We start from the raw sequence: 18743 nt of genomic DNA, 5'->3' as shown, positions 1-18743 counted from the left end.
TGGTATGGGGAGGAATGTTGCTAGCTGAATAGGTGATTTCTAGTGAGCCACAAATAAGGTAACTGAGTCTGTGAATTAGATATTATGCATGATGATGTATACATGAAGTGGACAAACGTGCCCGAAATAACGTTTACATAATTTGAGTCTGGTCTTGGGGAGCAAAAGAAGGGATTGTTTTAATGGGATTTCAAATGGGAAGACGTAAAACAAACAGAATAGAAAATATTAAAGTGGTACATGTAGGAAGAGAAGTCTGTGATGACCCCCTCCACCCCCCAAGTAAAAATGTAGACTGCAATAACTTTCAAACTAATGTTTACGGTACAAAAGGTGGGGGGGGGGGGGGGATACTTCCAGGCTTCAACAAAGTTAACAAATTATCAGGTGCAGCAACATGTAATGATGGAACGCAGTCAAGGGAATGCTTCCTCAACAGGCAGGTTACCCTTTACATAGCCAACTAAGAAAGGTAACTGGTGACTCCTGGTTATACAAGCATAGCTGCAATAGGGTGCTGCGTACAAATGCCTTTTCTGTTGAGTCTAATGCTCAGCCAACGAGGTTGAACTTCTTACTTTGTTGGATGTCTAAGATACTATGCCATGAAGAACCACTCGATTCAACAGAAAAAAATAATTTGTTTCTCCCAGCACCAAAATATGTTATATACAGTGCATCTATCCATTCAAACGTCCACTTTCCATCCCTCAAATAATCGCTGACCACTAGCTCTAGATTTAAGAAGGACCACTGGGATTATACAGCAATGGGGGCACAATCTATGTTGCAGGTTTGCCTATATAACATGGCAAGGAAAGGCAAGTTATGTGGCATGATGCATCACATTCTGTAGCAGTATTCTTTTGATATTTGGTCATTTAACACCGTACCAATGGATGGGCAAATGCTTCACCTCATTACTATCAGTTCAACACCTGAATATAATCATCAGCTAAACTTTGCAAACGGCCTGAAGAGAGCCAAAACTGGTGTTTTCTTTTTTAAGTACCTTTTGACCCATCTGAGCTAGAAACAAACGTTTTGTAGAGTTTGGAAATGTTGCAGCAAAGGGTGGATAATGTGGCAAGTGACTTACATCCTAAATTATGTGGAAAAGGGTGTGGCTGCAGTATCTCAGAATTTTATTGGCCCAGATCATAACAAGCTGGGATTAACAAAAAGGTTTTGGTTGTTGCCTCTTGTTCTAATTTTGAGATTGAAAATGGCGGGAGCAGCGGTCTAGACGCTGGAGTATTAATTTCAGCATGAGGTGAGAATGTGAGATGCTTTAAGAAATATTCAGTCAGTAAGAATGAACTGTCTGGACAGCACCTATTGAAATTACAATTTATCTAAATCCTATTTGCTTAGCTTGTCTTGCCCAGAGAATAGTAATAGTGGCGTCAAATTTCACTCGCCTTCAGAGTGCAAAGCAAACTACAACCATTCCTATGTGCAAAGAAATATTACTGTTATTGAGTATTAATGCAGACAGAACAAACTAATTACTCATGTAGGCAAAACTAAAACATTGATTTTCTGCACAAACTCGACTAAATTCCAGGGGTACTTAAATATTCAAGCATTGGAACAGTCAATACCTTGAAAAGGCTGGATGCCATCTATAGGAGCCATTCTCTTAAACCACCCCAAGCGTAGCCCATGGTAAACTATTGGCCCAAGCCCCACATACAGCAGCATTGTTTGCACTTGACTAAACATGAGTGTGTGTGTGGCTTCCTGTAAGGGTGTGGTATAAAAAGGCTGTTGGGTCTCCCCGCAAACACAATTATTGAAACTATTGGCTAAGAGTGTTATCTTAATCCATGGAACACGCTCGCCGGGCGAGAGCAGCCTGCTATTTCTACCAATTGAAGTATACTGCAAATAAGGGTAAACTGTTGTTTAGACACAAAGTGGTTAAGCTACCTGTAATTTTGCACAAGGATTACGAACCTCAGCATGGGTACTCCTTTGTCAAATTTGTATCGGATTTAAGCTTATATAAACTAAAAATGCTACTAAAAGAAAAAGAATCAAGTAGCAAGTTCTAACCTCGATTTCTATTACTTTGTGACTAAGAGAACTGTAAAGGTTTTTGCCTAGTGGATAGATTCAAAAGACATATCACTATGTTGCAGCTGGCCAGGACAGACAGACAAGAGATGTGGTCTTTAGACTACAGGTTGGCATGGATTTTTATTGCAGTTTTAAGCACTACTTACTCACAATTGCATAAAAGGGATGTTTTCCCTTGCAATTTAAACACCAAGCATTCCATGACCCATATTTCGCTTGATTGACTTTTTTTCGGAAGAGAAAATGTTTCTTCTTCTCTTCTTCCAGAAAAACAGATACCAGGAAAGGGCTAATGCATAAAACTTGATATTTTTCACTTCCTTCAGCCAAAATATCCTTTGTTCCTGACCTGTTTCTAGAGGCGTCTTTAGAAATGATCTGTGCTGTGCACTGTTGCACCATATGATGTTTAGTACCATTTAATTTAATTCTAGGGTACTGGTTGTGAACAATGTTGATGCTATACCTCCCCGCCCGATGTATGAAGAAACAAAGTTGGATGGCTAGGTAAAACGGGCAATGACTTACATTGGCACGAATCAGCTTTCAAATTAGTCACTCTTGCGATAGCTTAATACTGTTTTTTTACTTGTGGGATTACTGGGAGAAAGGGGATTCGTTAAAAATTTACTACCAATCAACTCTGTTGTATCCATATTTGCTTTTTTATTGTTTATGCATTTTTTCAGGAAGCTTTTCTAGGTGAAAACAAGATTGTTTAATTTGCTATTATGCAACAGGAAAACAAACAGGAATCTTAACTAGTTATTTTACTGTACTTTATCAGTACTACGGTCAAACCATAATTGTTGATGGATTCTATGGTTCAGGTCTTGATTTTCTAGAGATACAAATGCTGAATATTTCAATGATGTTAAGATATGGTGGGACTTCTATTTCATTTGCAATAGGAAATTAGGATTTGTTTGTTATTACATACTTTTAAATAATCAGTTATGAAATTTGATTGTTAAACACAGTTCTTTGAGATTTTTATATTGGAAATAATACTTATTCACACTGAAAATGCTAATGGCCCAGATTATAATCAGCTTTGAATACCAGAAATGTATTGGTTATTGTCTCTTTTTCTAATTTAGAGAGTGAGCATGCTGGACACCAGAGGTCTAGAAACTGGACTATATATCTAAAAATGCAGAGAGACTGTTTAAGAAATCCAATGAGTAAGAGAGAACTGTTTTGATAGTACCTACTGAAATAATGATTTACCTAAATCTTATCTGCTTCAGTCCGTCTTACCCAGATGATCGTAATGGTGGTGTCAATCTCAAATTCCCTTCAGAGACTGCAAAGTAAACCACAACAGTTCTGTGGGTGCAGAGATCTGTGTTGTGTCACAGTGCTATTCGTACTTTAATGTGGCAAGTGCTTCTATTTCACACATCTGCTAGGACTGTCATCCCATCAGCTAACATTAGTCAACATCAACAATGAGATTTCTTTAACTGAGATCCTTTTTATCTGTCACAAGAGAGAGAAATGCAGTGGGAGGTTCTCTACATGGTTGAATAAGATCAGACGGAATTTGTTTTACTTCTCAGGGTTTTGGCACCAAATTAAAGTGATACTGATAGCTGAGGGGGGGAGGTATAAGACATGGACAATATCATAGCCCGACTTGGAACTGCAATGACTAGCGTGGCAGGACTTGATGACTCGCTGGTGGTCGGGTTTCAACTTTCTGGCCGCTCACTTTTAGGAACTAGGTTTCTTAAACTTTGCTAAGGCTAAGAGCACGTGTTGCTCTCTAATGAAATCTCACATGGGATTTTCATCACATGCTCACAGATGTTGCTATCTTCATATGTGACGGATTATTGTGGATGAAAAAGAGCTCTGAAACTCAGAATGGCTTTAAAGACTTTGGGAACTACTAGTTATGTGGAGAATTCTGCACAGCATTACCGGTAGAGTGCATGACTGACTGGATGCCGTTCTGAGAGCTTCTTTCTTCAGAATTTATAGAACTTGTGGCCTTGTTACCAGAGGGTCAGACATTTCTTTTGATACCTCAGTTGATTGCATTACTTTTTTCTCCTCTCTAGCCAATGAGTCTAAGCTTTTGGTTGAGTGTATGCATAATATCTTTCTTGAAACATATTTGGACCATGAAACATCATGGCCACTCCAGAGGCATATTCTGACTGTTAAACGGACAACCGTTCCCATGAAATGATTTCAGCAAAATATATTGAGCTTTTAGACATCCTTTATCTTCTGTTTACCTGGTGTGACAGAAAAATAACATTCTTGAGAATACTAGAAACCACATGAAAAAATGTACCCAAGTTAAGACACATTCATAGTCTGAGTGTGCACTCTTCTGTACTTGACAAAAAGAAGTTGAACGACTGGAGGGCTGAAGAACGGTAGTTAGTGAGCAGGTGGTGGCAGGTTCATGATTTCAGCTAGGCCCCCATCTTTGAAGCCCTCCTGAATTCTCGAAGTTGGTTTGCTGTGTGGTAATGTGAGATTGTAAATTTTAAGGGAACAATGGTCTAGTGACCCAAAGGAAGAATGGAAGAACGAAACTCTGAAGACAAGAAGCTGATGAAAATTCACTCCAGCATAAATATGAAACATCTCACTAGGCTACACAAGTTTCCCTGACGTTTTTAGCTTAAGACTGGAGATTTGTCTCTTCCAAAATGTTTACAATCTTAGACATCTCCTAGAAGTGTGACAAATTCAGCAATAAATAACAAACTTTGGCCCGCTTTTCACGTGAAGAGTAGAATGGTACCCCAAATTATCTTAGTCAAGTTGTCCATAAAAAATTTAAAATACAAACTTCCACATCCTTCTTCAGAGGGTAAGTGACATATTAACACACAAAATATCAAGTGAACGTCTCAAGACCGAGCGAACCAATGGAGCTTTGTTTACAGAAGTTGATCATTGTTTTGCTCCACAATAAGCTACATTCATATGCCAAAATCAGGGACCTGTTTACTTGATTTCTTCTATGTTTGGTGGCCAGAAGGAACTGATGCAAGCCTGTATGGGTGCAAGGCTTGATCCTTTGTAAATACGGTAACTAAAGGTAGAGTCAGCTGCTCACTGTGAACATTTTTATCTTTGTCACAAAATTCCTCGACAGGAATTGTACTCTTATCTGATTAAAAGAGAGCACTGTCAAATATTACAAAATATAAAAACAATGTTAGTGTCAGTTACTTGGGAACAAAAGTTAAAGCTTCACTGCTGTGACTTCGACCAGTAATTCTATTATTATCTGGTTTAATTTCTCATATAAACATTCACTCTTTTATAGAGGTGCCTGGCCCTTACAGAAGGGAGGACAGGTTTCACTCTCATGTTGGCTGCTTGCCAGTTGCTTACAACAGTCACCGCCCAAACTCTTGAATCATTTAACTAAAAAGTGGAAAGTCAAACATTTATTCTATTTTTATTCAGGGTTGAAAAAAAGTACGAGAGGGCTGCCTCACCACAAACATTTTTTAAATACCTATTATCCATGGGCTATACATATTAAAATGGAATACCCTCATTGAGCACTTCCGAGAAATATACTCATATACATAGCAATCTGAAATTCTAAAGATACTGATTCTACAATGCATCCATTTGTGGGGCACCTAAACCCAAAAGGAAATAGCAGCCACCAACATGGGGCACGAGATACAACAAGAAACAGCTGCCACACTACAGATCATTGAAGCAAAAAATAATCCTAATACTAAAACCGTGGCACTCAACATCGGCAAGAAACATCCTCCAGTATGTATAGCATGCATTAATGCAGTACGCAACTGTAACAAGAAAAAGCATTAGGCATGCTGCCAATAGTGTACCCAACGCCAAGAAGAGACAGCAACCTCCACATCCTATGCCTTCATCAGGCACTCAGACCCACCAGCAAACAGTGAAGACCCTTCATTATCCATGGGCGATAGACCTCCTCCTCCGCCAAGAAAGTGGCTCCACAATGCAGGCATGAATGTGGTACATCATTGCAACAGTTAACAGCAGCCACCACACTTCATCTATTAATAGTGAACACCACCTCAAAAGACATGCTTAATATATCTACAGAAAATACACTCCCAATACGAAACAGTCTCCATTCAACAATGAGTTACAACGTTTACTGGTACCTTCAACAGACGCAGAGAATGCACCAGTAGGAGATAGAGCCTAGCAAGAAACAGCTCCCTGTTTCCTCCTTTGAAAAAATCTCTGTTAAAACAGCAGCCTGGGTGGGCCAGGGAGTCTTTCATCCAGCAGTGCCCTGCAGCCTCCCATGGTCACTTGCACTGAAAACCTAGAGACTTCTTAGGTTCCTTCAGTTAGATGAGATCTGCCCCAGACATGCTACCTTTGCACGTTTCTTGGTAATATACATGGACATAACTGGAGTTCAGTTCAGGGAGATGTGGTCTGTTGGCAACAGAGCAGGGCTCTTAATTTCATCATTTAATTTGAATTGAATTGTCAAAGGGGGTAGATTTTGCTTACTTCCTCTTAAAAAAACTATACCGGTGGGTTCCTGAAGAAAAATAACTTGTCGACTTGTCCAACACATGAAGCATCATGAGTATCCGTTTAGGAGCATCCTCTCTATAATGTAAGCTTCATTAGCATTATCTCCAAGGGCTAATAACATGCGCAGACATATTCAGCATCCACTCAGAACACAGACTGTTGCATTACTTTATTTCTGAAAGTTAAGCAGAAGGTAATTTTAGTTAGGTGAACAGAAGCGGGGTAGCACCTGAGAGAAAGGGCCTCTTGCTTCGATCATAAAGATTTATTTATTAAAAGTTGTAAACTCAAGATGTGGGCAAAGGAACATTAAAAAAGCAGGTTTACTCAAACCATACTTACTGTCCAAGAAGAAGACGTGCGCTGCTTTGTATGCAAATGTCGGCGTTCCTTTAAAATCGTTGATCAGCGCATGGACCGACTTGGGGTTGATAGAGAAGAGAAAAAAAGAAAAAAAAAGAGTAAAGGACGTGGTTAGCACACAAAAAAACAGAAGTCTTGATTAAGTCAGCACATTTTTTAAACTACAAAGAGTACCAAAGGTTTCTAACTCGTGGTATACAGTAAAACTTGTAAACATTACATCCTGGGAAATACAACACACTTCTTGTAAGGGAAAAAACAATTTTATGAGGCTGAAGCATGACTAAGACCTCTAGGAGGACATGGACAGCCTCTTCCACGAAGAGTCACCTCGATAATCTGTGTATAAATGAAGCCCAAGATTTACAGAGACGCTCAGGTACTAGTACAATTCACCAACTGGACAATGCATTTATACTCACTTTTTTACTTTAGTGATGGATGTCAAAAAGAAATGCAAGCCAACCAATACATGATAACCAGTCAAGAAACATTGTGAAATTCTGTTCATAAATGGTCACAGCTGTAACAAACCAAACAGACAAAGTGGTCTTGAAAGATAACACTTTAGCTTATTTGACTCTTAGCAGAGTGTTGAGCGAGAGAAAGGGTCTATCTGACCTAATATCTGAGGACAAGTTCATCTGCACTCATTTTATGCCTTCTTTCTGGCACCCGCCACTTCCTATCCTAAAAGCAAATCTCACTTCAGGCTTTCCTGATCGTATCATATTATACTCAACAGCTACGCTTCTTGCATACCTGTTTAGCCCTTTGTGAATAGGGCAAATAAAAAATAAAGAAATCCAAAATGATGACATAGAAATGATACAAAGTTAATTAAAATGCTAAAAAGCAGCATCTCAAAACAAGCATTGGCAATACAAATAGGTCTCCCTGTTTGTGATCAACTGGCTTTTTCAAAGCTGTGCAGCATCAACAAAATAGTTTTTACCGATATTGTGCAGCACAGGCAAAAAAATGAAAAAAAATAAACAAGTACTGGAAAAGCAAGTAGGTGTCGTTTTGAGACCGACTGACTTTGCCCTATGCCTTTTGGTGATACTACACAGCTTTGCGGAAAAAAAATATTTTTCCAGATGCTGAGCAGCACTGGTTTAAAAAATAAATAAATAAATAAATAAATAAATAAATAAATAAAAAAAATAAACTCAACATAATTGCAACCACTGCTGATGGTCATGTAATTTCAATCGTGCATGCATGCTTCACAACGTATGCTTCGGAAATGACATGGGTGCCATTTGTTTTGCTTTTTTATTTACCAATCTAAGAAGGTAAGCACCATTTAGATCTGCAAATAAATGAAGTATATTTTACCACAAATAAAAAAATAAATCAATAGGCCAATGATGTTGTGGTGATAGGGAGCAACAGACGAGCAGGTTGGGGGGTGTGGCAGCAGCGGATCAGTGGCAGAGAGGAAATGCAGTGCATGAGGGAGAGTGCAACTCAGGGGAAAAGCACATGTTCAAGACAAGAACACAGTGCAGGGATAGTAGCACATGGGAGTGAGCAGTACACTAGGGTGAGATCAACAGGCGAGAAGCACACAGAAGACAGACAGAAGTCAACAAACATGTAACAATGTGTGTGAGGGGGCGGGGAAGCACACTGGGGAGAGAACTGGCAAACACAAACACTTTCATGGAATGCTTAACCAAAAATCAAAGTTCCCTAAAAGTGGGCAGTTGAAGGATACATTCAGCCAGCTACGGATGCAAAACATCCAAGCTTCCAAGGGTGGGACATACGCAAGACGAACAACATGGACAAGAAAAGTCATCAAATTAGAAGCAAGCACATGAGAGTGACAATAAAGCCAACCAACAGTAAGCAATAGGGGGGGGCTGCATGTTCTTGCTAAATCCACAATAAGTCTTTAACAACCAAACAGCTTGGCAGGGCAATCCTATGCCAAGCAGCAAGTCATTTAGTTATACAAGCAATATTTGTAGATGCCCCTGCTGTTGACCAAGGAAAGCACCTTTTCTAATTGGTGTAAGCATGGATGAGGGAATGTGGCTTCTTCCCTCTAGCAAGTACCCTTAATGGGACCTTCAATTTACTAAGTCCTACAAAGACACAACAAGGGACGCAACTGAGATCCACAGCACCCCTGTTCCCACAGAACCTGCATCTTCCAGTGTAGACTAACTTGTCTGGACTGCACCTTAGGAGTCAATTGTGATGCACTTAATCAGTCCCTAACCTCTTTTGGGGTTTTGGTTTGTAATAGGAATCCTCAAATGCAGTTTGGGTGCCAGTGTTATCCAAACAATGGTACCATTAGAAAAAAATGTTGTGCTGTCCTTTCTATGATGTGTGTGCTGCCTTCGTAGCACGGCACGAGCTGTGTTATCAAAGATCCTGCAACTGATTTTCGACTGACTCATGCCAAAAGTGGCCAGCTTATCTCAGATCAGCAGTGTAAGGAAATGCCTCCTTGGCATGGTTGCCCCCTGACTTTTTGCCTTTGCTGATGCTATGTTTACAATTGAAAGTGTGCTGAGGCCTGCTAACCAGGCCCCAGCACCAGTGTTCTTTCCCTAACCTGTACTTTTGTATCCACAATTGGCAGACCCTGGCATCCAGATAAGTCCCTTGTAACTGGTACTTCTAGTACCAAGGGCCCTGATGCCAAGGAAGGTCTCTAAGGGCTGCAGCATGTCTTATGCCACCCTGGAGACCTCTCACTCAGCACAGACATACTGCTTGCCAGCTTGTGTGTGCTAGTGAGGACAAAACGAGTAAGTCGACATGGCACTCCCCTCAGGGTGCCATGCCAGCCTCTCACTGCCTATGCAGTATAGGTAAGACACCCCTCTAGCAGGCCTTACAGCCCTAAGGCAGGGTGCACTATACCATAGGTGAGGGTACCAGTGCATGAGCATGGTACCCCTACAGTGTCTAAACAAAACCTTAGACATTGTAAGTGCAGGGTAGCCGTAAGAGTATATGGTCTGGGAGTTTGTCAAACACGAACTCCACAGCACCATAATGGCTACACTGAAAACTGGGAAGTTTGGTATCAAACTTCTCAGCACAATAAATGCACACTGATGCCAGTGTACATTTTATTGTAAAATACACCACAGAGGGCACCTTAGAGGTGCCCCCTGAAACTTAACCGACTATCTGTGTAGGCTGACTAGTTTTAGCAGCCTGCCACAAACCGAGACATGTTGCTGGCCCCATGGGGAGAGTGCCTTTGTCACTCTGAGGCCAGTAACAAAGCCTGCACTGGGTGGAGATGCTAACACCTCCCCCAGGCAGGAGTTGTCACACCTGGCGGTGAGCCTCAAAGGCTCCCCTCCTTTGTGCCAACCCAGCAGGACACTCCAGCTAGTGGAGTTGCCCGCCCCCTCCGGCCAGGCCCCACTTTTGGCGGCAAGGCCGGAGAAAATAATGAGAAAAACAAGGAGGAGTCACTGGCCAGTCAGGACAGCCCCTAAGGTGTCCTGAGCTGAGGTGACTCTAACTTTTAGAAATCCTCCATCTTGGTGATGGAGGATTCCCCCAATAGGGTTAGGATTGTGACCCCCTCCCCTTGGGAGGAGGCACAAAGAGGGTGTACCCACCCTCAGGGCTAGTAGCCATTGGCTACTAACCCCCCAGACCTAAACACGCCCTTAAATTTAGTATTTAAGGGCTACCCTGAACCCTAGAAAATTAGATTCCTGCAACTACAAGAAGAAGGACTGCCTAGCTGAAAAACCCCTGCAGAGGAAGACCAGAAGACGACAACTGCCTTGGCTCCAGAAACTCACCGGCCTGTCTCCTGCCTTCCAAATATCCTGCTCCAGCGACGCCTTCCGAAGGGACCAGCGACCTCGACATCCTCTGAGGACTGCCACTGCTTCGAAAAGACAAGAAACTCCCGAGGACAGCGGACCTGCTCCAAGAAAAGCTGCAACTTTGTTTCCAGCAGCTTTAAAGATCCCTGCAAGCTCCCCGCAAGAAGCGTGAGACTTGCAACACTGCACCCGGCGACCCCGACTCGGCTGGTGGCGATCCAACACCTCAGGAGGGACCCCAGGACTACTCTGATACTGTGAGTACCAAAACCTGTCCCCCCTGAGCCCCCACAGCGCCGCCTGCAGAGGGAATCCCGAGGCTTCCCCTGACCGCGACTCTTTGAACCTAAAGTCCCGACACCTGGGAGAGACCCTGCACCCGCAGCCCCCAGGACCTGAAGGACCGGAATTTCACTGGAGAAGTGACCCCCAGGAGTCCCTCTCCCTTGCCCAAGTGGAGGTTTCCCCGAGGAATCCCCCCCCTTGCCTGCCTGCAGCGCTGAAGAGATCCCGAGATCTCTCATAGACTAACATTGCGAACCCGACGCTTGTTTCTACACTGCACCCGGCCGCCCCCGCGCCGCTGAGGGTGAAATTTCTGTGTGGACTTGTGTCCCCCCCGGTGCCCTACAAAACCCCCCTGGTCTGCCCTCCGAAGACGCGGGTACTTACCTGCAAGCAGACCGGAACCGGGGCACCCCCTTCTCTCCATTCTAGCCTATGTGTTTTGGGCACCACTTTGAACTCTGCACCGGACCGGCCCTGAGCTGCTGGTGTGGTGACTTTGGGGTTGCTCTGAACCCCCAACGGTGGGCTACCTTGGACCAAGAACTGAACCCTGTAAGTGTCTTACTTACCTGGTAAAACTAACAAAAACTTACCTCCCCCAGGAACTGTGAAAATTGCACTAAGTGTCCACTTTTAAAACAGCTATTTGTCAATAACTTGAAAAGTATACATGCAATTTTGATGATTTAAAGTTCCTAAAGTACTTACCTGCAATACCTTTCAAATGAGATATTACATGTAGAATTTGAACCTGTGGTTCTTAAAATAAACTAAGAAAAGATATTTTTCTATACAAAACCTATTGGCTGGATTTGTCTCTGAGTGTGTGTACCTCATTTATTGTCTATGTGTATGTACAACAAATGCTTAACACTACTCCTTGGATAAGCCTACTGCTCGACCACACTACCACAAAATAGAGCATTAGTATTATCTATTTGTACCACTATTTTACCTCTAAGGGGAACCCTTGGACTCTGTGCATGCTATTCCTTACTTTGAAATAGCACATACAGAGCCAACTTCCTACATTGGTGGATCAGCGGTGGGGTACAAGACTTTGCATTTGCTGGACTACTCAGCCAATACCTGATCACACGACAAATTCCAAAATTGTCATTAGAAATTGATTTTTGCAATTTGAAATTTTTCTAAATTCTTAAAAGTCCTGCTAGGGCCTTGTGTGTTAAGATCCTGTTTAGCATTTCTTTTTAGAGTTTAAAAGTTTGTAAAAGTTTGAATTAGATTCTAGAACCAGTTGTAGATTCTTAAAAAGTATTCCAACTTTTAGAAGCAAAATGTCTAGCACAGATGTGACTGTGGTGGAACTCGACACCACACCTTACCTCCATCTTAAGATGAGGGAGCTAAGGTCACTCTGTAAAATAAAGAAAATAACAATGGGCCCCAAACCTACCAAAATACAGCTCCAGGAGCTTTTGGCAGAGTTTGAAAAGGCCAACCCCTCTGAGGGTGGCAACTCAGAGGAAGAGGATAGTGACTTGGAGGACCATTCCCCCCTACCAGTCCTATCTAGGGAGAACAGGGTCCCTCAAACCCTGACTCCAAAAATAATAGTCAGAGATGCTGGTTCCCTCACAGGAGAGACCAACACCTCTGAAATCACTGAGGATAGCCCCAGTGAAGAGGACATCCAGTTAGCCAGGATGGCCAAAAGATTGGCTTTGGAAAGACAGATCCTAGCCATAGAGAGGGAAAGACAAGAGATGGGCCTAGGACCCATCAATGGTGGCAGCAACATAAATAGGGTCAGAGATTCTCCTGACATGTTGAAAATCCCTAAAGGGATTGTAACTAAATATGAAGATGGTGATGACATCACCAAATGGTTCACAGCTTTTGAGAGGGCTTGTGTGACCAGAAAAGTGAACAGATCTCACTGGGGTGCTCTCCTTTGGGAAATGTTCACAGGAAAGTGTAGGGATAGACTCCTCACACTCTCTGGACAAGATGCAGAATCTTATGACCTCATGAAGGGTACCCTGATTGAGGGCTTTGGATTCTCCACTGAGGAGTACAGGATTAGGTTCAGGGGGGCTCAAAAATCCTCGAGCCAGACCTGGGTTGACTTTGTTGACTACTCAGTGAAAACACTAGATGGTTGGATTCAAGGCAGTGGTGTAAGTAATTATGATGGGCTGTACAATTTATTTGTGAAAGAACACCTGTTGAGTAATTGTTTCAATGATAAACTGCATCAGCATCTGGTAGACCTAGGACCAATTTCTCCCCAAGAATGGGGAAAGAAGGCGGACCATTGGGTCAAGACAAGGGTGTCCAAGACTTCAACAGGGGGTGACCAAAAGAAAGGGGTCACAAAGACTCCCCAGCAGAAGGGTGATGAGACAACCAAAACTAAAAATAGTAAAGAGTCTTCTACAGGCCCCCAAAAACCTGCACAGGAGGGTGGGCCCAGAGCCTCTTCACAAAACAATGGGTACAAGGGTAAAAACTTTGATCCCAAAAAGGCCTGGTGTCATAGCTGTAAACAGCATGGACACCAAACTGGAGACAAGGCCTGTCCCAAGAAAGGTTCCACTCCAAACTCCCATCCAGGTAACACTGGTATGGCTAGTCTCCAAGTGGGATCAACAGTGTGCCCAGAGCAAATCAGGGTCCACACTGAAGCTACTCTAGTTTCTGAGGGTGGGGTGGATTTAGCCACACTAGCTGTCTGGCCGCCTAACATGCAAAAATACAGACAGCAACTCTTAATTAATGGGACTAGAATAGAGGGCCTGAGGGATACAGGTGCCAGTGTCACCATGGTGACAGAGAAACTGGTTTCCCCTGGCCAATACCTGACTGGAAAAACTTACACAGTCACCAACGCTGACAATCAGAGAAAAGTACATCCCATGGCAATGGTTACTTTAGAATGGGGAGGGGTCAATGGCCTGAAACAGGTGGTGGTCTCCTCAAATATCCCAGTGGACTGTCTGCTTGGAAATGACCTGGAGTCCTCAGCATGGGCTGAGGTAGAACTAAAAACCCATGCAGCAATGCTGGGTATCCCTGAACTGGTGTGTGTGAAAACCAGAGCACAGTGCAAGGCACAGGGTGAACAAGTAGAGCTGGAGTCTGGAAGAATGGCCCAGCCTACCAAGAGAAAAGGAAAGTCAGTTGGGAAACCAACTGCAACACAGCCAAAGAAAGGGAACCTCTCTTCTCAGGAAGAAGTTCTGCCCTCTGAGGGAACTGAGCCTTTGGAGCTTGAACCTTATCAGGTTGAGCTCTTGGGCCCAGGGGGACCCTCAAGGGAAGAGCTGTGTAAGGGACAAGAAACCTGTCCCTCTCTTGAAGGCCTTAGGCAGCAAGCTGCTGAAGAGTCCAAAGGCAAGAAAAATGGAACACATAGGGTCTATTGGGAAGATGGGCTCCTGTACACTGAGGCCAGAGACCCCAAACCTGGTGCCACTAGGAGAGTGGTAGTGCCTCAGCTGTTCAGAGAGTTCATCCTAACATTGGCCCATGACATTCCCCTTGCTGGACATTTGGGACAAACCAAGACGTGGGAGAGGTTAGTCAACCACTTCTACTGGCCCAATATGTCCAACATGGTTAAGGAGTTTTGCCTCTCCTGCCCCACCTGTCAAGCCAGTGGTAAGACAGGTGGGCATCCAAAGGCCCCCCTCATGCCACTTCCTGTGGTGGGGGTGCCCTTTGAAAGAGTGGGTGTGGACATAGTTGGTCCACTAGAACCTCCCACAGCCTCAGGAAATATGTATATCCTGGTAGTAGTGGATCATGCTACCAGGTATCCTGAAGCTATTCCCCTTAGGTCGACTACTGCCCCTGCAGTAGCCAAGGCCCTCATTGGTATCTTTACCAGAGTGGGTTTCCCTAAGGAGGTGGTGTCTGACAGAGGTACCAACTTCATGTCAGCATACCTAAAGCACATGTGGAATGAGTGTGGAGTGACTTATAAATTCACTACACCCTACCATCCACAAACTAATGGCTTAGTTGAGAGATTCAACAAGACATTAAAAGGCATGATCATGGGGCTCCCAGAAAAACTCAAAAGGAGATGGGATGTCCTCCTGCCATGTCTGCTTTTCGCTTACAGGGAGGTACCACAGAAGGGAGTAGGATTCTCACCCTTTGAACTTCTGTTTGGTCATCCTGTAAGGGGACCACTGGCCCTTGTTAAAGAAGGCTGGGAGAGACCTCTCCATGAGCCTAAACAGGACATAGTGGACTATGTACTTGGCCTTCGCTCTAGAATGGCAGAGTACATGGAAAAGGCAACCAAAAACCTTGAGGCCAGCCAACAACTCCAGAAGTTTTGGTATGACCAAAAGGCTGCACTGGTTGAGTTCCAACCAGGGCAGAAAGTCTGGGTTCTGGAGCCTGTGGCTCCCAGGGCACTCCAGGACAAATGGAGTGGCCCTTACCCAGTGCTAGAGAGGAAGAGTCAGGTCACCTACCTGGTGGACCTGGGCACAAGCAGGAGCCCCAAGAGGGTGATCCATGTGAACCGCCTTAAGCTCTTCCATGACAGGGCTGATGTGAATCTGTTGATGGTAACAGATGAGGATCAGGAGGCAGAGAGTGAACCTCTCCCTGATCTTCTGTCATCAGACCCAAACGATGGCACAGTAGATGGAGTGATCTACTCAGACACCCTCTCTGGCCAACAGCAGGCTGATTGTAGGAGAGTCCTACAACAGTTTCCTGAGCTTTTCTCCCTAACCCCTGGTCAGACACACCTGTGTACCCATGATGTGGACACAGGAGACAGCATGCCTGTCAAGAACAAAATCTTCAGACAGTCTGACCATGTTAAGGAAAGCATCAAGGTGGAAGTCCACAAGATGCTGGAATTGGGAGTGATTGAGCGCTCTGACAGCCCCTGGGCTAGCCCAGTGGTCTTAGTCCCCAAACCTCACACCAAAGATGGAAAGAAAGAGATGAGGTTTTGTGTGGACTACAGAGGGCTCAATTCTGTCACCAAGACAGATGCCCATCCAATTCCAAGAGCTGATGAGCTCATTGATAAATTAGGTGCTGCCAAATTTCTAAGTACCTTTGACTTGACAGCAGGGTACTGGCAAATAAAAATGGCACCTGGAGCAAAAGAAAAGACAGCATTCTCCACACCTGATGGGCATTATCAGTTTACTGTTATGCCCTTTGGTTTAAAGAATGCCCCTGCCACCTTCCAAAGGTTGGTGAATCAAGTCCTTGCTGGCTTGGAGTCCTTTAGCACAGCTTATCTAGATGATATTGCTGTCTTTAGCTCCACCTGGCAGGATCACCTGGTCCACCTGAGGAAGGTTTTGAAGGCTCTGCAATCTGCAGGCCTCTCTATCAAGGCATCCAAATGCCAGATAGGGCAGGGAACTGTGGTTTACTTGGGACACCTTGTAGGTGGAGGCCAAGTTCAGCCACTCCAACCCAAGATCCAGACTATTCTGGACTGGGTAGCTCCAAAAACCCAGACTCAAGTCAGGGCATTCCTTGGCTTGACTGGGTATTACAGGAGGTTTGTGAAGGGATATGGATCCATTGTGACAGCCCTCACTGAACTCACCTCCAAGAAAATGCCCAAGAAAGTAAACTGGACTGTGGAATGCCAACAGGCCGTTGACACCCTGAAACAGGCAATGTGCTCAGCACCAGTTCTCAAAGCTCCAGATTATTCTAAGCAGTTCATTGTGCAGACTGATGCCTCTGAACATGGGATAGGGGCAGTTTTGTCCCAAACAAATGATGATGGCCTTGACCAGCCTGTTGCTTTCATTAGCAGGAGGTTACTCCCCAGGGAGCAGCGTTGGAGTGCCATTGAGAGGGAGGCCTTTGCTGTGGTTTGGTCCCTGAAGAAGCTGAGACCATACCTCTTTGGGACTCACTTCCTAGTTCAAACTGACCACAGACCTCTCAAATGGCTGATGCAAATGAAAGGTGAAAATCCTAAACTGTTGAGGTGGTCCATCTCCCTACAGGGAATGGACTTTATAGTGGAACACAGACCTGGGACTGCCCATGCCAATGCAGATGGCCTTTCCAGGTTCTTCCACTTAGAAAATGAAGACTCTCTTGGGAAAGGTTAGTCTCATCCTCTTTCGTTTGGGGGGGGGTTGTGTAAGGAAATGCCTCCTTGGCATGGTTGCCCCCTGACTTTTTGCCTTTGCTGATGCTATGTTTACAATTGAAAGTGTGCTGAGGCCTGCTAACCAGGCCCCAGCACCAGTGTTCTTTCCCTAACCTGTACTTTTGTATCCACAATTGGCAGACCCTGGCATCCAGATAAGTCCCTTGTAACTGGTACTTCTAGTACCAAGGGCCCTGATGCCAAGGAAGGTCTCTAAGGGCTGCAGCATGTCTTATGCCACCCTGGAGACCTCTCACTCAGCACAGACATACTGCTTGCCAGCTTGTGTGTGCTAGTGAGGACAAAACGAGTAAGTCGACATGGCACTCCCCTCAGGGTGCCATGCCAGCCTCTCACTGCCTATGCAGTATAGGTAAGACACCCCTCTAGCAGGCCTTACAGCCCTAAGGCAGGGTGCACTATACCATAGGTGAGGGTACCAGTGCATGAGCATGGTACCCCTACAGTGTCTAAACAAAACCTTAGACATTGTAAGTGCAGGGTAGCCGTAAGAGTATATGGTCTGGGAGTTTGTCAAACACGAACTCCACAGCACCATAATGGCTACACTGAAAACTGGGAAGTTTGGTATCAAACTTCTCAGCACAATAAATGCACACTGATGCCAGTGTACATTTTATTGTAAAATACACCACAGAGGGCACCTTAGAGGTGCCCCCTGAAACTTAACCGACTATCTGTGTAGGCTGACTAGTTTTAGCAGCCTGCCACAAACCGAGACATGTTGCTGGCCCCATGGGGAGAGTGCCTTTGTCACTCTGAGGCCAGTAACAAAGCCTGCACTGGGTGGAGATGCTAACACCTCCCCCAGGCAGGAGTTGTCACACCTGGCGGTGAGCCTCAAAGGCTCCCCTCCTTTGTGCCAACCCAGCAGGACACTCCAGCTAGTGGAGTTGCCCGCCCCCTCCGGCCAGGCCCCACTTTTGGCGGCAAGGCCGGAGAAAATAATGAGAAAAACAAGGAGGAGTCACTGGCCAGTCAGGACAGCCCCTAAGGTGTCCTGAGCTGAGGTGACTCTAACTTTTAGAAATCCTCCATCTTGCAGATGGAGGATTCCCCCAATAGGGTTAGGATTGTGACCCCCTCCCCTTGGGAGGAGGCACAAAGAGGGTGTACCCACCCTCAGGGCTAGTAGCCATTGGCTACTAACCCCCCAGACCTAAACACGCCCTTAAATTTAGTATTTAAGGGCTACCCTGAACCCTAGAAAATTAGATTCCTGCAACTACAAGAAGAAGGACTGCCTAGCTGAAAAACCCCTGCAGAGGAAGACCAGAAGACGACAACTGCCTTGGCTCCAGAAACTCACCGGCCTGTCTCCTGCCTTCCAAAGATCCTGCTCCAGCGACGCCTTCCGAAGGGACCAGCGACCTCGACATCCTCTGAGGACTGCCCCTGCTTCGAAAAGACAAGAAACTCCCGAGGACAGCGGACCTGCTCCAAGAAAAGCTGCAACTTTGTTTCCAGCAGCTTTAAAGATCCCTGCAAGCTCCCCGCAAGAAGCGTGAGACTTGCAACACTGCACC

The 18743-nt window shown here is 44.6% G+C and overlaps 1 protein-coding gene across 1 annotated transcript in view; it reads right to left on the bottom strand.

Moving 5' to 3' along the window:
* The window catches only part of STXBP2 (syntaxin binding protein 2), a 193394-nt gene that overhangs the window by 92502 nt on the left and 82149 nt on the right, over positions 1-18743 (bottom strand). Inside the window, exon 5 of the mRNA XM_069230358.1 lies at positions 6952-7030. Within this exon, the coding sequence (XP_069086459.1) occupies positions 6952-7030 (79 nt within the window). The remainder of the gene's footprint in view (positions 1-6951; positions 7031-18743) is intronic.

The sequence above is a fragment of the Pleurodeles waltl genome, chromosome 4_2 (assembly GCF_031143425.1).
Source record: "Pleurodeles waltl isolate 20211129_DDA chromosome 4_2, aPleWal1.hap1.20221129, whole genome shotgun sequence".
Lineage (NCBI taxonomy): Eukaryota > Metazoa > Chordata > Amphibia > Caudata > Salamandridae > Pleurodeles > Pleurodeles waltl.
This window is presented reverse-complemented; position numbering and strand designations above follow the sequence as displayed.